General features: G+C 48.2%; 1 protein-coding gene across 1 annotated transcript in view; it reads left to right on the forward strand.

The window, feature by feature from the left end:
- The window catches only part of PTPRN2 (protein tyrosine phosphatase receptor type N2), a gene marked incomplete at both ends in the record, with an annotated part of 697,231 nt that overhangs the window by 47,843 nt on the left and 629,001 nt on the right, over positions 1–20,387 (forward strand). The window contains one exon of the mRNA XM_080936716.1: positions 18,863–18,913. Within this exon, the coding sequence (XP_080792842.1) occupies positions 18,863–18,913 (51 nt within the window). The remainder of the gene's footprint in view (positions 1–18,862; positions 18,914–20,387) is intronic.

Consider the following 20,387-nt stretch of genomic DNA (forward strand, 5'->3'; position numbering starts at 1 on the left):
ACTTCACCACCCAGCACCCCCTAAGCCTCCAGTATGTTCCTGGGCCCCAGCATTCCCTAAGCCTTCAGCGCCTTCTTGGGGCACCAGCACTCTCTTGAGCCTCCAGCACCCTTCTAAGTAAGTCCCGATGCCCTTTGAACCTAGCACCCTTGTAGGTTCCAGCAGCTCTGTAATGTTTCCAGGTCCTTGTGAGCTTTCTGCTGCCACCATGGGCCACCAGGAGATATGGCCTAGGAGGGAGCCCATGGTAGTTTTGGCATCCTGGTTCAGCTCTAGCACCTCTTTACTTATTTATAGACTAATTCTGTTCTCAGCATGGGAAAACCATCCAGCTGTTATAGCTGACTGAGTTCAGCTGCAACCGCAGAAGTGACTCCAGACTCATAAAAGGAGCAGGCATGCTGGTGGGTACAGTGGTGTCGGCGCTAAGGGATTTCTTTTAATGAGTTTCTGCTCTTCCTGTGGACAGTTAGAGCAACTCTGAGACAGAAAAGAATTCTTAACTCAGTTCTTGGAAACAGGGCCGGCTCTTCTCACTTCCCCCACAGTCGCCCTGGGCTGGCTGGGAACTCTGAATTCCTCCACTGCTGCCCCAAGGACCATGAATACCCTGCTGCCCAGTGAGATTTTAATGAGTTCCAGGCTCTGCAAGGAAATCTAAGGCCAGGATCTCTGCTTCAACCTAGTTTCTAAGAAGAGCGAACTCCAAGTCATTTGCTGTCTTCCTTCTGCTTTCTGACTCCTTCCTGCCAAGGGATGACGGATACATTACGGAAGCAGATTTCAAGTTAGCACATGTCCACGTTCCGTCTCTCACCTGAAGCAATTGCTACCATCACTTTTAACCGGCCGGTGTATCAAACTCTAACTAGTGGTGTGAGAACTACAGCAAGAAAAAGATAAACACCTCTCCCCTGACCTCACAGATGAAATCATTAGATGTTTAGTTACTATGCAGAGGGAGTGTTCAGGGAGCCAAGGGGTGTGTTTCTGGAATACTTTCTTAGTCAAGAAGCAGTCATACCTTACCAGACTCCTGAGAAATGGCTGGCATGTGTCTGGACCAATGGGGAAAGAAGTCACCCAAGCCATGGCACATTAGTCAAAGCCTGGGTGTGAATAGAGGGAGACCCTGAGGGACTGGGACAGCACCTGATTGGGGTTGAATCTGAGCCAGTATCCAGGAGGATTGGCTTCTGTCTTAGGGGCAATGCCAGATAGGGAAAGTGTGCATGCTTACAAGCAGCAAAGCCCTTTTGCTTTTTGTAAAGATTCTTCTGGCTGCCAAATGAAATCGATGGGGAAGGAGAAAGATTGGGGGTAGCAAGATCACCCAAGTTAGGACAGTGGCTCAGGCTAGTGGTGGAGACAGAGAGACCGCGACTCGGTTAAGAGATGTTCAGAAGAGGGGACTAGCTAGACGTGGGTACCGTGCACCGGGAGGTAGTTAGGGGCTGTAGTTTGGGATGTTCTATATCTTATATGGCCTGCAGTTGGTTCACTGACTTCTGTTATGCTCCCTCCAAATCTTCAGAGGGCAGCTGAGCCTTGGGCTCTTACAGTTCTGAATGAACCCACTGGGCAGCCCTCAAGACCCATAGGGACATAGTTTGGGGATAGCGGTCCTCCTCACTGCCTTTAGGAGCAGATTGACAGTGTGGTCAATATTGTGTAACTCTTCTCTGCCCTGCTGGTCTTTATAAGGCTTAGCACCAGCATGCCGTGGCTGCCTCCAAAATTAGAATGTAAAGGTGTGGACTCTGAGGTAGCCCCTGACTATGAAAGGTGTTGTGACAAAGCAGGGAGAGGCCCAGCTGAGTTTTTCTGGAATAGTTTTCCGGAAGTCATATGGGATATGCAACAAATCATATTAACGTCATGCCATCCTGTCTACTGGGACGTCCCTTAGACTCGGTGGCCAGCAGTGCTTTGTGAAAGCTGGTCATATAGGCACATACCTGGTACGTACTGACATTCTAGATGGCTCAAAGGAAAGCAGGTTTTCATCACAAGCCCATTTATACAAACATTGAGGTATCACTAGCTACTCCCATTTAGAGGAATGTTTACATCATGTAGCAGACTGTTTCCTAAGCAAATTTCCTGATGACAACAGCCATAGCTGTTCAAGGTGACACTGGTTCAGTCTTGCCAAGGTCAGTATACCAAAGACAAGGTGACAACTTAAGAATCCCAAGTCATTTTAGTGAACTAGAGTGCTGGGACAAAGCCGAGAAGATGGGGTACAGGGCTGTAAGTGAAGTCTTGTAGCTCCCCAAAGATCGCACAAGCTCAAGGTGACAGATTAGTAGACAGTGATGTGGAATTAATGAAGATTTGGTCACCCACATGCCTCGGCTCAAAGGGCAGGAGGCACGTATGTGAGCTCCAGCACTGCTGAGGTTGACGCCCCACACCTGTCCGGCTCAAGCGGAGTGAGAGCTTGTGTGATCAGCACTGGCCAGGTCACATTGGAGACCGGTGGCTCAGTACGAGGACCACACTTAGTAATTACGTATGAACAGGGTGGTGTTGGAGACAACAGGAGTGGGGTCGGATAGAACAGGTGTTCATTCAGAGAAGAGAAGCCACGTGATGGAATGACCTGCATTTGCATGGTTAGACGCCTTTATGAAGGAGATGATGTCAGCTGTCTGGTCCTGAGAACAGAACTTGGCCCCCAGGGTCAAGCTGATCACCTTGTCTCAAAGTTTAAAAAGAAAAAAAAAAAAAAAAAGCAAAGGAAGATGACATGGGCCACATGCAATGTGTGAGACCAGTGGTGAATATTTGGGAGACATCGATGTTTATGTGGCATGTAGATGAAGGAAGGGAGGCTGGGAGCATGGCAAACAGACACCGCATGCGAGGTGAGCCAGCACAAGCCCCACTGGAGGCTCTGGAAACAGCGGGTCAGCAGTTGATAAGAGGGTGGGAGATGTGGAGCTGATCCCGATGATGTTTTTAGTGTATGATGCTATGATTTAAAATTAGGATAGTCCCCCTGCCCTGTCTCATCCCTCCCCTCTCTCCCCTTCTTCTGTTCCAAGGCTGGTCTCTAACTCTGTATCTAAGGATGACCTCAACATTTGGTCTTCCTACCTGTACCCCCTGAGTACTGTGATCGCAAGCATGGGTCATTATGTCTACAGTGCTGGGGCTGAACCCAGAATCTGGTAAATGGTAGGCAGGCACTCTTCCACCAAGGCTATACTCTCATCCCAATGGGTTCCTTTTTACAATATAATTTCCTTTTTACAAGATAATTTCTTCCCTTTGGTCACCAGAGACCTTCAAAGTGATGTACCCAGAGAGAAAGTGTCTTCAGATGGGCTGTCAAGCCAAATGCCATGGACTGTTTAGTCGGTGAGGGGGTGTTTTTCTTGGAGAAGCCAACTGTGGGTATTGCATTTGTGAGGTAGCTTTTGCTACTTCTCTCTTTTAAAACCAAACAGATGGGGCAGCTTCATCCTCTTATGCTTTCTTTTCATAAATATTTTCTAAATCACTTCATTAGCTCCAAGTAAGAAAGAAGCAGGACCAGATAAAACAACCAACTTCGCGTTGATGGGTGGTGCACTGGGGGACGCATGTTCGGTTCTGATCTAAGGTGAGGTGTTCTGTCTGTAACTCTCTGTGTCTATACTAATCTGAACCCATGTTCCTCCTGGTGTTTCTGCCACTGGTCCATCCTTGGTGGGTCACTCTATTCTCCCCTTGTATATATAAAATCACTTACCTCTTCCCAAGCGAGAATCCTGGTTCCTGCCGTTCAGGGGCCATCCCAGTACACATGAGCAATATTGGTGTTGTTGGTCTGTACTCCTTTGGAAGCACTTTACTAGTCAGAGGATAGGGCTTGTGTGCAGTTTCTCTTAGCTTTAGCCTTACGGCATCTACCATGGTGAAACGGGTCCCCACCTGTTCACCCCGTGAACACCTCAGTAGTACAGAGAGATGCTTTTACCTCACTCCAACCTGGGGTTCCCCACTGCCTGTTGGGAGTTGTTAAATTCACATATGTTTAGATTTCTTTTTGTGCTGTGGGGCTTCGTAGGTTTAAAACCCCAGCATGCAGGGTAATTCCTGTGCAGTGAGAGACCTCCATGTGTAATGCTTGACATCCCAGCTCTTTCTCTCTCCCCGGACACGGAAACACCACTCATCTCTTTGTCTCTATAATCTTACCTTTTCTACAGCTGTCAGACTAATGGTTTTTTCCCTTCCGCTTACAGTGGGAATCTAGCGGTGGCTTTTCTCCCCAGTTCTGTGACAACTGCTCCTTGACCTCATTGGCCACACTTTCTGTCCATATGGACACAAGGTGCTTACTTGGAATCACGGGGCTCAATGGCCTCTGGCTGGTTACTGTGGTTATCCAAGAGACCACAGAATGCTCTTTGGGTTGCCAGGCATGCAGTTTTGTTTTCCTCTAGTAAGGTACAAAATATCTGCTGAGGTTTGTCAGCAAGAAGCTGGCTAACTGGAGACTCATCTACGTGAGCCATGTGGGTCAGTAAAGCCAGATAGAGCAAAGCTCCCTTTGTGGATTTTCACTTGACTTCCTTGTAAACTGAAATGCTAGGTAACTTTCCATTTCTTTGGGGAAATCTCCACCTAACCCTCCTTTGTCCTTAAGCCTGGGGAATGATGTGGAAAATGGTAGTATTTGAACTGGCTGGACATACTGTCTCTTGAAGTGAATCGGAGAAAAGAGGAGAGCATGCCACCATTAGTACAGTGTAGGGTTAAGGGTGCATGTCACCTTCAACTGTTACCAAGTCCTGCTGGCACTTGGTCCTGAAGAAATGGCCCCCCTCCATAACTGAGAACAATACATCCTAAGTTACCTACAAGGTGCGAGTGCATTAGCTTTATTTTTTATTAGCTGAGTAGGTGTTTTATAAGCTGCACATCATGTGCTGGGGAAACTTGGTGATGGAGGAATCACAGGGGCAAGTGCTTGATTTTTCACAAGGCCCACTGTCTGCTTTTGGGAAGAAGTTTCATGTCCCTTTGTAATCTCTGATGAGACTTAGTCATCCTGTGAGCAGGTCCCATGTGTGCATCCGGCCCACTGCTTGTGCTGTGATCGGACACCCTCAGCGTGTGTCCTGCCCGATGCTTTTTCCATGTCCTGACACGCTTCGTGTGGCCTCAGCCCATCTTCCCTCTGCTGCTCATTCCACCGTCTCTTAGAACATGGCTGTTTCCCCTCCAGCATGAGTCGTTTTACCAGCAGTGTGATGAGGAGAATGTAGGAGAGGAGTGGGAAGTTTCTGTGGAAGGCAGAGATGGGGAACCTCAAAAGGCAGTCCTGGGAGGTGAAGCTGGCGAGTGAGGACCAAACACCTCGGGCCTCACACAGGGAGAACAGGAGCATGGGGACCATCCTTGGTGCATGTGAGGCATTTACGGGATGATAACTTGAGGAATTATTCATGTCTTCAGTCACTCGTTCAGATGCTATCCACTGACCACAGGGTCTTGCACAGAAGGGGAAATGTAATTTCTGCTGCACCTTAGGCATCTGAAGACATGTGTGCGAGGCAAGCTGAAGTACTGGGAGCGTATTAAACATCCCCTTGGAGGGGAATGCACCCCCACCCACCCCTGAATGAAACAAAATGAGCTTTGTGAAGTGTGCTCACACTCCAGGAAACGAAAGCCCTCAATGCCTTTATCAGGGCTTTCCTGCTAATTTAGCTATACAAATGTCATCCCGTCCACAGGAAACACGGTTTACCTGCCCTTTTCTCTTGCAGGGAGAATGTCATACAGTCATTGTCTCGTGTTCTTAAAGGACGTTCTCTCCACCTGTTGGGGATGTGGCCCATGAGTAGAGCACTTGCCTGTCATACCCAAGGCCCTGGGTTGAATCCCCAGCACTGAAAAGAGAGAAAGAAGCAACTTTGAAAAGAATAGTTGGGCTAGTGGTTTGGCAGTTGGCAGATTTATTGCTTCGAATGTACAAACCCTTGGGATGGTTTCTTAGTGCTTCTTAAAGTAGGCAAGGTGGTGCACACCGACAGTCCCAGCACTGGGTAGGTAGAGGTAGGTGGATCAGAAGTTTAAGATCACCCTCAGCTATGTAGTGAGTTCAAGGACATCCTAGGCTGCACCGTATCCTGTCTCAAAAAAAACAAACAAACAAAAAAAACAAACAAAAAACAAAAACAAAAACAAAAAAAAAAAAAAAAAAGAAAAGAAAAAAGAAAAACAAAACATTCTGTCCTTAGGCCATGACGAAAAGTACTTGTTCAAAGCCTGACAGGCCCTCAGATTATTATGGTCTTGTTCAAGCTGCTGTTGAAGATGCTCCCGTTGTGCATAGCATTTGGCACAGAGGAAGGATTCAGGTCACTGCTCTCTCTCTGTGCAAACACATGAGCATCATTTCCATGACTCATCTACAGCTCTGTGTGGTCCAGAGACTGTATTCTGTGGACCAGTGTTCAGTCAGCAGAACCTACAAGACAGAGAAGAAGGAGCTGATGAAGACCGGGAGGAAGGGAGAGGTTTGAGGGTTGTGCTTGGGACCTTTATGCTACTCTGGTCTTGTGTCCGGTCAGGATTTTAGACTCTATTCTGTGCTACACTGATGAATTTTTCTACTCCGATTCCTAGACAGAAGAAATGGGAGCAGACGCTGAGTCCCGGATTGGCCTGAAGTGGAGCACAGGCCGGCTGACTGAGGAGCAGCCCACAGCAGGCACCCTGTGATGGCTGCCTCGATGCTTTTACTCCTTGCTTGCTCCTCTGCCTTCGCCGCCTTTGGAATCTTTACCCACCAGCTCTGGCATTCTGTCCTGTCTCTGTGAAGACATTGCTGGTCCTCTCTCGGGTCTCTCCGCCCAGGCTTGCCTGCCCGATGCCATTTCCTGTATCCCACGTACCTTGGCAGTCGCAGTGCAAGCCGGCTGCTTCTTCAGCACCATTAGAGCGCTCATCTCCACGCCTCTGCTTCCCTCCCTGTCCTCTGACAGCACTAGCGTTTGGTCAGTCGAGGTCACACCAAAGCCGGGTCCTTGGCTCTTCCTTCTTCATCATTCTCTCTAGCTCAGAGAGCCCAGCCCCTCAGTCTTGCATCCTAGTTATCAGGTAAATGTATCTGGTGTCTCAGCCAGGTTTCTATTGCCATGACAAAGGCCATGACCAAAAAGCAAGTTGGGGAGGAAAGGGTTCATTGGGCTTACACTTCCACATCGCTGTTCATCACCAGAGGAAGTCAGAGCAGGAACCCGGAAGCAGGAGCTGATGCAGAGGCCATGAAGGGTGTTTCTTACTGGCTTGCTTCCCTTGGCTTGCTCAGTCTTCTTTCTTAGAGGACTCAGGACCACCAGCCCTCACTCACTGAACACTAGGTGAGAAAGTATCTTACAGCTGGATCTCATGAAGGCATATTTCCTCAACTGAGGCTCTTTCCTCTCTGATGATTCTAGCTTGTGCCAAATTGACACAAAATCAGCCAGTACACCTAGTTGAGAAACTTGTGGAAATGTCATCTGTACCCGTGCAATCCACCGGAAGCCCTCTGTGGCGCTGACTCCTGTGACCAGTGGCAGTGGGGTCATCTGTGGTTGGTTTGCCCAGTCTGGATGTCTTTGCCACACAAAATCGTCATTCCCACCTCTCTTAACTGCAGATGCCCCTCTGTATCGCCTTGGTTTATTTTTAATCCTGGTCCACTGTTGGGCCCTCAGTTCCTTGCTGATTGGTGTTCCCCAGCCTACAGTGCTGGCTTTCATTGCTGTGCCTGTCTGCTGTTGTAGGAAGCCCCTGCTCAGTGATGAGTAAGTGCAGAACATCCCCATCCCCCCCAGCATCGAAGCTACCACTTAGCGCTCTGGGCTGTGAGTGAGGGAAATAACTCAGTTGGAAGCACAAGGATCTGAGTTCGATCCCCAGTACCTGTGTAAAAATAACAGCACAAAACAATGGGCGTGGCCAAGTGTGCTTATGGTGCTAGTGCTGGAGAGGCAGAGGCAGGCAATACCTGGGGCTTGCTGCTCAGCCAACCTCACTTCCCTGATGAGACCCATCTCAAAGAAAAGGTGAAAAGTACCTGAGAAATGACAGTGGAGGTTAATCTCTAGCAGCCACACTTACATGCACATGTGAATACACATACCACACAAGTGTACATGCACTCACACATCTGAATATATGAGCACTCTGGCAGTCACACACACACACGTGTCTGTGTACTCACACCTATTAGCATGTGAGCACACACATATGTGCATGCACTCACACATATGAACATGTGAGCACACACAACACACACACATAAGGCATTAGTTTGGACCCAGGTTGGCTGAGATCAGAGTGTTCTAGGCTGGCCTTACCTGGGAGTGTTTCTCATCCTCCTCTGGGGACCAGTGAACCAGAAAGGCCTGTCCTCATGTGATGTTGCAGAGAGGCAGGGGCACATGTAGAAGCAGGAATATCTACACCTTCCAAACGTGTGGTTTAGTTTAGGATTTTTTCTCTTGACTGGTATTAACTCCAGAAAACCATGGATAACCCTAGGCCTTTGTTCTCTTATACCAAGTAGATGATTTTGGAAATGCAGAGGTGTCTGCTATACAGAATCATATCATTAGAGAAAGAACATACAAGAACTAGTCTTCAGAGAGAATTCTGCATGCACATAGACGGCAAAGTGTGAATCCATCCTGGCAGATCTGAGTGTGGCATTAAGATGCATCAAGAGGTGTTAAAATACAGCCCATGTGGGAACTTCATCCTGCTAGAGGTGCCCTGTAGACTCATTTAATTATATGTATCTATGTATTTATCTATCTACCTATGTATCTATGTATGCATCTATGTACCTATCTATGTATCTATCTATGTATCTGTGTGTGTATGTATGTATGTATGTATGTATGTATGTATGTATGTATGCATCTATCTATCTATCTATCTATCATCTATCATCTATCTATCTATCTATCTATCTATCTATCTATCTATCTATCTATCATCTATCTCTATTGATGATTCCGATTCATGGCTAGTGGTCCAAGGGAAGTGTCCCTGAATATGTGTTGAATGTAGTTCCATAGGCATCTAAGTTTATGTTATGACTTAACACCTTCCCTTAGCATTCTTCCAGCAAATGTGTAATGAGAGATTGAGGGGTATTCAGCTTTTATCAAACTTAGAATCTGAGAGAAGTCAAAGCTTATTCACACTATGGTCAATGCAGAATCATGGGTTTATCTTTCCCCTGTCCTGTGTCAGTATCACTGGATGTTTTTATGAAGGTTCATCCCAAGTAGCAAAGCCAGAGCTATCCCCAGCCTCTCACAGCCAAGACAGATGTCTGCAGCATAATTTAGCACAGTTTCTTCAAGAGGAAACTGATAAAGTAGATGATTTTCATTTGGAGAAATAATGTTTAGGAAGTGATTAACGCCTATTGTCCCCAAGCACAGATCCAGAACTCATCTCCTGGAAAAACAGCATCTACAAGACCAATGTACTGGGGGACATAATGGGTGAGCAGAAGAAGTCACAGATGCAGGATAGGAGAGGGAGGGAGGAGGCAGAATGGTACAGCAGAGGAAGACTTGTCTTTTTCTGGGAATGGGTGAGAACTTCCAGGAAGTCAGGTACCACCTTTTTTCTCCTCTCATGTTTTGGTGTTACTGCCCTTGGTGGCTGGTGGATGTCTTCAGTATTGATGGGAGAAAGAGGGGTGTCTTAGTCACTGTTCTATTGCTGGGACGAGACACCGTGACCAAGGCAACTCCTGTAAAAGAAAGCATTTAACTGGAGAGCTGCATGCTAAACCGTAGTCTGAGGGGGGAGGTGAGAGACGGGGAGAGAGAGTGCTAGTCTTTACTGGCCAGACTAGGTCCAGGCAGCCCTGTGTTGTAGCTCTGTATGAAAAATGTGCAGAATTGAGTGGTATCTGACCTCAGCAGCAGAAGAGACACCTGCAGGCCCAGCCAGGAGTTGACATTTCCTGTAGAGGTAGCCTTCAGTCCAAAGCAATCATTACCATTGCTTTGCTTTGGTGTGTATGGGTGTGCTCCCTCCATGCATATCATACACATACACCACACAAGTGTCCTGTGCTACAGAGCCCAGAAGAGGGCACCAGATCACATGGAACTGGAGTTACAGACAGTAATGAGCTGCCACGTAGGGGCTGGGAATTGAACCTGGGTCCTCTGGAAGAGCAGCCAGTGCTCTTAACAATTGAGTCATCTCTATGGTTCTATTTTGTTTCTTTTTGTGATAGGGTTTGAATATATGCCTTGCATTAACCTGGACATCACTTTGTAGCCTAGTCTTCAGCTGATGATCTTGCTGCCTCATTCTCTTGAGCTGGGGTTACAGGTGAACACTGAGACATCTAACTGTTCAAAGGAGTAAGTCAGGGGACATTCATCATGTTGGGATCAAATGCAGGTGATGTTGGTGTCCGGCTCCTTGGCTGCCTCCTGACACATAATGATCTTGTTGGTCAACCTGGGAATTCATAGCTCTATTTTGTTGGCAGCTGAGTTCTCAGAGCCTGGCCAGCATCCTCGGCTGGGATTCAGCCACTTTTGAGAAGAAAGGCACAAGTATCCTCTGGGTTAGAAGCCCAGGCCTTGAGGCCATGCATACCTGTCCTTTCGGGTTCTTGCTGTGGCCTGGGTATATAGACAGGAAAACCAGAGATGACTCTTTCAGCATAGGGGGGTGACCCATCATTTGATTGACACTGCTGACTCTTGGGTTTTTCTCACATGGTCAATTCTCTTCTTTCCCAGTTTAGAATGAATCTCAAGGATGAGTTTATACCACTCAGAATGAAAGTTACCACTAGCATACCATTTCATTTCGGAGGCAGAGGATTTGGGGCAGGAAATGATGGGTGTTATTTCTGAGCTCCACCATCGCACATCTTGCACACATGCTTGCTTGCTGTGCTCAGTGGCAAGTAGTATCACGGTACATCCCTTGGTTGTGCAAAGGGAAGTTGCATCTGTTCACCAGGGCCCTTTAGCCAGTAGGAAAGGGGGAGGTACAGGATGTGTAAGGACACTTATGTCACCTGCTGTCCTGAGCTCTTGTGTGCAGGGATGGGCAAGGCTGGCCCAGTAGCTGCATGGCCTTTGTGTGAAGAAGTGTGGTAGGCAGTAAGCACTGCTTCCCCATGTTTCTCAGCCCCGACAGTCCAGGACTGACGGCCAAGCCTGGCTGAGGAGCCACCAGGCTGATGCTGGGTGTGGCCTCCTCCTCTCTTCTGGAATATGGTCACTGGTTTTGTCTGAGTGAGTCTTGGGTGGAAAGAGCTGATATTCTGACTCACAGGCACGAAGGTTTCTGGGCTTACTGTGGCAGGGGCAGCTGAACGTCTGGACATGTAATCTCCCACTCTCTGGGATCTTACTGCACAAACAAGAGCTTGTAGTATAAACTCATATCTACCTCTGTCCCTCCCTGGAGGTCCTGCCCAACTGTCTTAGTCAGGGTTTCTATTCCTGCACAAACACCATGACCAAGAAGCAAGTTGGGAAGGAAAGGGTTTATTCAGCTCACACTTCCATATCACTGTTCATTACCAAAGGAAGTCAGGACTGGAACTCAAGCAGGCCAGGAAGCAGGAGCTGATGCAGAGGCCATGGAGGGATGTTACTTACTGGCTTGCTTCCCCATGGCTTGCTCAGCCTGCTTTCTTATAGAACCCAGGTCTACCAGCCCAGGGATGGCACCATCCACAATGGGCTGGGCCCTCCCCCCTTGATCACTAGTTGAGAAAATGCCTTACAGCTGGATCTCATGGAGGCATTTCCTCAACTGAGACTCCTTTCTTTGAGATAATTCCAGCTTGTGTCGAGTTGACACAAAACCAGCCAGTACACCAACTTAATGCACAGGTATTTGTTCCAACAGGAACATTTGCAAAAGGATGTCTAGGTGTGAGGACTCTGGGGGTTCTCAGTCCTAATAGTCTGAGCCTCTTATCCTGTGATGCTGAGACAAGGAGTGTTACACCTAGGCCAGCTCCTGCTTGAGGCTTGGCTGGAGTACTGTTCTCAGGTCCTGTTGGAATCAGGACTGAACTTCTCATATTTGAGAAGTGCCAGAGGGTGAGGGTGCTCACAGCAGATGCAGAGCTAGCATGTGGGCCTAAGCCACCCCCTTTCTGGTCAGAATGCTAAGGTGAGGCAATTCTAAAAGAATAATCCTCAAGTCCTACTCTTTCTCATTTTCGCTGTTTGTGCAGCTTCTAGCATAGAAGTTTTTTAGTCCCATCCCTGGAACCTTTAGCTTTTCCAGTGGGAAGGAAAGGAGTGTCTTTGATGGGCATCAAGATTTGCTGCTGACTCTGTTGGTCCTGAACAATCTTGAGCAGGTCTTGGCAGGGCTCCCAGGGCTTGAGCACAGCTACTGTTGTTGTTGTTATATTTCAAAGCTTCAGGCTGATACAGAATATCCCCACAAAGTAGCTTACTGTGAGGCGTGGCGTTAGAACAGTAGTGGGCAGTGTGGCCTCCGAGTGCAGAGACCTGTGAGGGATAGTCACTGCGGCCGGGGCCGGTAAGGCTTCCAAAAGGCGCAGGGCGTGGAAGGAAAGGAGGCTTGCATTGTTTTACCTGTGTTCTATGTGAGGCTGTGAAGTCTGTGTGCATTCCTTGCAGAAGGCTGAGCAGTATTGTCACATGACTGAGGTGTCATAAATGTTCCCCATTTCCACACCCGCGCAAAAGAGGGAGCATAGCTTCCCTAACAGACATAGCACAGACACAGCACTATCAGGGATGGTACCTTGTCAAGGGAGGTACATCGTCCTCCTCCTCCTCCTCCTCCTCCTCCTCCTCCTCCTCCTCCTTCTCCTCCTCTTTCTTCCTGAGCTTTCATGTAACTCATTTTGGCCTCAAACTCTCTACATAGCTGAGGGTGTCCAGGAATTTATGATTTCCTCCTGCCAGCTCCGAAGTTCTTGGTTTACAGGCACGTGCCACCACCCTGCTCACTGTTGTACAGTACTAGGAGTTGAACCTAGGACTTCACTAGGCAAACACTCTACCAAGTGAGCTATATCCTCAGCCAGAAGTGTCCTGAATGGGTATCTGGCCGAAGCCCAGTGTCTCAGAGCTAAGCCTCAGGAAATAGCATTGATTATCAGATGCCGTGGTGTGAGCGAGTCAGGGTACGTAGGTTTCCTCATGCTGGTTCATGCCATTAAATGCATCAATGTAGGCTCCTATCAGGTGGACTTCACGGGCTTCCGTGAATGTGTAACACACAATTTAGAGTGTCTCCTGTGTCCCTGTGTGTCTTAGTTACTTCTCTACTGCTTTGATAAAACACCATGGCCTAGATAAGTTAGAAATGTTTAATAGAGCTTAAAATTTCAGAGGGTTAGAGTCTGTGGAGCAAAAGCATGGTGTCAGAAACAGCTGAGAGCTCTTAACTTGATCTATAGGCAGAGGGAGAGGAAGGTGGGAGAGAGAGACAGACAAAGACACACAGAGACAGAGAGAGACAGACACAGAGAGAGAATATAATGGCTAGAGACTTTTAAAACCTCAAAGTCCTCCAGTGACACACCTTCTGCAACTATCCCACACATCCAAATCTTTCCTGAACAGTTCTATCAGCTGGAAGCCAAATGGTCAAATATATGAGCTGACAGGGGCCATTCTCACATTGCGGCTGTCACGAATAGAACCCTTAGCTATGGCCACCACCTGCTTGCACAGGTATTCCCTCCTTCCTTCTCTTGCTTGGCTGGAACGGTCAGCTCCTAGATTCTGTACTTTGGAGGGACTGATCCCCTCAGAGGGAAAAGTGGTTAAAATGAAAGATAACTATATCTCCATGTACATATGAACAGATGTATGTGGTCTTCCATCCAGGGTTGGTACTGCAGCCCCATCCTGGGACTCTGGGACCCAGGACAGGGAGATAAGCCTCCCTTACACTTGTGAGCTGTACTACCCTGGGGGAGGTGATGGGACCCAGCTCGTGGTAGGACCACTAAGTTTCTGGTGGCTTTTAACTAGACCTATCTTTTCCATGCATGTCTAACAGCAAAGGGCGTTGGAGGTAATGAAAGACTGTTGCCAAGGTTACCGAACCATCTCAGTTCAGGACCAGAGACTTTCACTCTGAGTGCTGATGCTCCGGGTCCTGGCCACCAGTGGACAAGAACATCCTCACCCAGGAAGAATTCTCTGTCCAGAGAATACAGCCCTAGGGGCTTCTGTGTAAGCAAGCAGATGCGCTCGGCTTTGGAGAAGTTGGGAAGAATGGGAACATTGAAGGGGCCAGAGCTGAGGATGTCCATTTCTACAGAAGAGTGGCAAGGGGCTTTGTGGGCTGATTCTGGGCACTGAGAGTGATTGGGAATTTCTTGGTTTATCACACAGATAGTAGTGATATGTAACCACGGGAAAGGAGCCCTGACGCTTAGGACCCAACCATGCAGTTATGGAATAGTCTGGAACGCAGGCTTCCGTGTGACAGACCTGATTATTGTGAGCCCTTCTGACTAGCTCTCGGCTCAGTTCAGGTCTTTCTGTGTAGACGATTGGTCGAGGTTAATGGGAATACACAAAGCATGCTCCAGATTGGTATCAAACAACAAAAGATCACACAGACTAGTCCCCATCCCAGACAGACACTTATTTTGGGGGCCCTTGAGTTAAAGTCATCTTTCAATCCTTTCTTTGTGTTTCTTCACAAACACACCAGCTCCGAATAGTGCTTCACACTGGCTGCATTGAGCAGAGGCTCAGTTCAGTGGCTGAGACATGTGAACCCCACCATGCGCCTGTCTGCTGATGGACTCTTGAGCCTCCACAGTGTCTGTGGCCCACACTGCCCCTGCCGGAGAAGGGGCAGTTCAGAGGCTCAAGCTGCAGAGATGGGTGGAGGCGCTGCCTTGGAGATGTCAGAAGAGGAAAACAGATAAAAACATATGAGAGTTGCTTTGCTACGTGTGCATAGGTACCATGGGGGAAGCAGTAACATACCCATTAGTAACTCATGCTAGTAACTCATTAGTAACTCATCCACACACCAGATGGGGTTTGCCAAGTTTTATTTGGCTACAATACTAAATGGACTCAAAGAATTATCAGATCCCAGTAATGACAATTAGGGAAGAGTACTCTGGGGTTCTAAGACTCCCCAGCTGCTTACTCAGAGACCCAGATTATCCATTCTGCTCACATGACTTGCCCGAGTGGGAAAAATATTTTATTATTTTGGTGAGATAATTCAGTTTTACACTGATCTATTTCTATGCTCTCGAGCACAAGGAAAACCTACTACGTTATGCGATTGCAGGTTTGCATGAATCTCACAGCCTTTGCCAAAATAGCGAGCAGGAAGGTATAGGTTAGCTCCCTCTCCACAGTGGAGAGCGTCTCTGGATATGAGGTCATTTCTCTCTTCCAAGGTCACTCTTGAGACCTAGAATTGGGAAGGAGCTGAGCATCTGAGTGCGGCTCAGGTGGACCTGGGTGAGGGCATAGAGCATCCAGGCATCCTGTCAACTAGGGAGGCTGTGACTATTTACTTACTGTTTTACCACATGGTAAAAGAAATCAGGATAGGAGAATTATACCGGTCTGGTCATTTGCAGAAGAAACAGGTCAGTTTTCCCCTTGAGAACAGCAACAAATGTACCAGGAAGAGGCCTAAGAATGGCTTTGTCTTCTGAGAAGACAATGGTAACTAAAAATAAAGCTAAAAAGATCATGTGTGGATCCATGTGTGTGTGTGTGCATACATGTACAGTGGATTAGTGCACGTATAGGCATACATGCAGATGTGCACTTGTATGTGTGTGCATATGTGTTTGTGTATGCATGTATTTACACATGTAATATGTGTACATATGTGTGAGTGTAAGCATAACTATATCTCCATGTATATGTGAACAGATGTGCATGTATGTGCACATACATGTGAATGTACAGCTAAGAGTATGGATGCATGTTTATATAAATGTCTATGTACGAGTATCCATCCATCCATAACTCATTTAAGCATACTTGTGTACTCACATATATGTGGTTGTACACCCACATGTACTCATGTATACTCAAACACATGCATTCATGTGAGTGTGTGTATGTGTACACACGTGCATGTATATGTGCATGGGTGGTGCGTACATGTATTTTCATGCATGTTTTCAGTGTATGCTGCAGTATGGGACCTGAGTGGATATAACAGCTGTTTTGTTTATTTGTTTGGTGTGAGTGAGTGTGTGTGTGTGTTCAGTGCTGGGACAGAATCTGAATAAAAAAAGCTTCACCACTGAGCTACATCTGCAGCTCAAGGAACTGTGGTTTCAAATGCAGGGCATTACTTTGTGCAGACAGCTCAGGTGTTCTTTGTGGATCAGCCGCTCCCCTCAGGCTGATGTTTGGCTTTAGCTGAGGATCCTTTGTGAGCTGCTGGCTGGGGGGCTGAGTTCTGCCTTTGGTCTGGACTAGGTTGTGGTAAGCACACTGGAGGAGCTAAGTCTCAGACTCCAGAGCTGGGACCAGTATCTGCTGGCTCTCTTTCCTCTGGACAACTTACCATGATGATCATTGATATTAGGTGATATTTACAGTACAATGTTATTTTTGTTGATTTTAGAGCACATTAACATTGCACATAGATCAAGTTAGCATCCTGACTGGTAGCCCGAGATAAGCACCTTCCACATATCTGGGAATGTGTCACTTGAATTCTGTTGTTTGCTGTGGTCAGGGCTGCCTTGCTGAAGCTACAGGAACATGTGATACACAATCTGTTCTATGAGTTCTGGCTGTCTTGTGTGATTAAAGCAGAAACAGGAAGCCACAGAAAGACTTTCTTTTTCTGCTTTTTGGAGAGAGTACTGGCATCTGCCATCTCAGGTGACAAACGCAGCCCCTGCCTGAGCGCTGTGTGTGGTTGTGCCTGCAGCCCTGCGTCCCCAGGTCTTCCTGCAGACACTTGATGAGGACTGTGATGGTGCTCAGCTGAGTTACACACCCACTGCTGTGCCAGGGGATGGAGCAGAGGCTCGGTACCACCCACCCCAGCCTGTACCAGCTTAAGGTGCCCTTTCCCTTATGCATCCTGGGAGGAGAGATGCTCTGGGAGGCTGGGAGCCTCCACGGCTCCTTCCTTCTAGACTGCAGCAAGGGAAGATTGGGCGGTCAGATGAGAGCAGCCCAGAAACTGGCCAACTCTCCTTAGTTTTACCGCTCTCAGCACTTGGATCAGAGAAACCACATGACCACCTTAGGTCCCTGCTTTTGTGGGAGCCAGCGTGCAGCCTAGGCCCACAGCTTTGAGTTCTCATCTGCTGTGCCCAGTGTCCTTAAAAGGTTCCATGCTGCGGATGAAGGAATAATCCTGGGCTAGATGAGGCTCTAGGTAGGGGGAGCATGGTACAGATGAGGCAGGTTTGCTTCGAGGGTAAGGATGTGCTTAAGAGGAGGGAGATCCCATTACATTATATTATTTTGAAGAAAGGAGATCTCTCAGGGTAGAGGCAGCTATGACTGACCTGCTAGTCTGAAATGCAGCCCTGGGTAGTTTGCACAGAGCCGAGTGACTGACACGGCTCACCTGGGTGTGCACTCCGAGTTCCCTTAGGACAGGACACCTAAGCAAAGGACCCTGCCAGCAGCGACCTTCTCCTCTGCCCTGTCAATGGAGAAATCATGAGGTTGAAAGGGGCCAAGTCCTATGTGACGGAGTTAATGGTTCAATTCCTTTGTAATTAATACCTTCTTTCTCTTAATCTATCAGCTTTCTTGTACCCATTCATTTACTCAGACACGAGGGCAGCCACGGAAGAATGAGAAGAAGGTACAAAGGAGACCCCAGGTCTCATCTCTGAGAGGATGACACAGTCTGTAGTTGATGATCATTGTGGCAGGTCCCATGTGGTGTCTGACAGGACTCATCGGCCTGGCCTGTGTGGAGGATCCCATGGGGGCCTTTTGGGTGGGTTTTGGTAGATGCATAGGAGTTTGTTCATTGGGGAAACAGGGATTAAGGCATTAGGCTTTGTATGTATGTATGTATGTATGTATGTATGTATGTATGTATGTTCTGACATGTATGTTCAGAGCACACTCAGCTTTTTTGTTGGACCCTAACACTTCACTGGTACAGGTGTAAATATAGCATTGTGTCTTTGAGTGGGGAGGGCTCATTTGAGTAGAGAGGCCTCTCTCATGTCTCCCTGATCCTGCCTGCTCTCCCCATCCCTTCTTTGCGTTCAGGGTGACTACAGATTACACCCAGTTGCCCTGTGTCACGGGAGGCTATCGGGGGTTTGCTTCTGCTGTGGGGAGAGGCTAGCCACCCCTGTGTCTTCTCTTTAGGTGAAGTCCCTTCTGAATGCCTCTATTTTGCCACTGTCCCTGCCTCTGTCTCTCTTTCCTTCTTTGTCACGTCCACAGTGGTGGTTCCCATTGCAGATGCCTTCCTGTAGCACACGACCAGTCTCCATGGCATCACTGGGAGGCGGACGCCAATCCCTCCCTGTGTGCACAGTTGGATGAGGCCCAGAGGTCTGGCCCATCTCTGGTGTTGTGTACACTCCTGCCCCATGATGCTGCTGCTGATGTGAGCTTCGAGCCACTCTGACGTCCCTGGGTGGGCAGCTTAGCGTCTGCATAGATGGCCAGGCCAAGGACGTGGGCTCTTTCTGATGTGAACGTGAAGGCACAGGACACGCCACCAATCCTGCTGATCGACAGGCTGGCCAGATCACCCAGGCATCTGTTATAATGGTTTCAGAATAATCCAGCACCTTCATGAAGAAGCAGATCCAGGGCATCTGCAAGCCTCAAGGGACCATGGTTTCTCTGCCTCTGACTTCTGTCTTTTTTTTTTTTTTTTTTTTTAGGCTGCTTGTTTGAGGATGGCTTGTGTGGATCCTTGGAGACCTGTGTGAACGGTGAGTATGAATTCAGCATGGGGCATCGTTGAAGTTTTGGATCTGTTTCTTCTGCTGTGGATTAGACGGTGGCTCCCACACCTCGGTGGCTCTGTGTTCTGAAGAGGGCTGTGGAGTCTTTGATGCTATGGATGGGGAGAGTTTTTACACACAGATAGATGTGTGGGTGCCTGCCGGCCTCAGGCCCTGTGTGTAGGGCTGTTCTTCAGGAGGAAGGAACGTTGGTGATGGGCTCTGGTGGTAAGGAAGAGAGGATGAGCGTGAGTCCCGCGTGCTGGCACCCCTCAGCACGAGCTCTACTTGCCCCCCTACCCAGCCTGTGCTTGATGCCTGCACATTTTCCGTGTTCACGACTTCATGTTGATCTCACAGGAAGTCATTCCTAGGGCCAGCTCCTGGAAGGGTTGTGTGAGTAGCTGTCGACAGGGTGGGAAGTGGCCAAAGACTTCTCAAGTGAAGGAAACAACTTTCTGTGTTATTTAATGGCTACCAAGTTCTGGACAGTTTGCTGTTTGAACGAGAGGACAAGTGGAGCTCATGCCGGAAGGACACAGTTCTGTGTTTCAGAGTGAGACTGGGCCTGTAGTGGCCTTCTGCAAGTCAGGGCAGGTCGGTGAAGTACACATTCTTCTTAGCTTACTCTCAGCTTGTCTTTAGCTTCCACATGGGGACAGGAGGCCTTATCCTGCTGCTGCTGACTCTGAGCTGGCACAGGTGCCCCTTGTACTCCCAAGTGGCCCTGCATAGCCATGGGCGCCCTATACAGAGAAGGCACCAGATTTGGGGACAGGTTCAGGGCAAGCTTCTCCTTCAGGGTAGATGTCAGGCTTTGTCTGTGCTGAGACACCAAACCAAGCGATTCAGCGCCATGCAGAGGACCACAGAGGACCCTGTGGCCTAGATCAGGACTCCCAGGTTGGGAGAACTGTACGTGTGTCTGAGCGGGCAGCAAAAGCCAGCAGAAAAGGACAAGAGCTGGGAACGGAGGAGAGCAGAGTGCAATTCTCCTCAGCCCTGCTTTGTGCTTGCTTTCTGCAGGAAGATGTCTGTGACGGGTCAGGCCAGGACCGTGATGCCCTGAGCTGGACTTGGTGCTGCTTTGGGGGAGATAACATTAAGCAGATTATCTTAACAGTGTCAGTCTGGACCCACCAAACTCTGATGATGAAGGACCCAGTGTGTGTGTGTGTGTGTGTGTGTGTGTGTGTGTGTGTGTGTTCACTCTAACTAGAGATATAGTGCTAATGACAGCAGACACAACTGTCTCCCTTCCCTCAGTGGGAAGCAAGTCTGAAAGTGAGCCAGAATCATTCTTCAGTTTATTTTCTTCCCTAACTCCAACTTGCCTTCCTAACCTTCAGTGATAGATACATTATTAAGATAATAGCCTTCTGTTCTTTGGGAAAGAAAAGCAATTTAAATGTAAATATAGATACTCAGGCCTTGGTGTATGGGAACAGACAGTATTTGACAC

The sequence above is a fragment of the Micromys minutus genome, assembly GCF_963924665.1.
Source record: "Micromys minutus genome assembly, chromosome: 1".
In the NCBI taxonomy this organism is placed as follows: domain Eukaryota; kingdom Metazoa; phylum Chordata; class Mammalia; order Rodentia; family Muridae; genus Micromys; species Micromys minutus.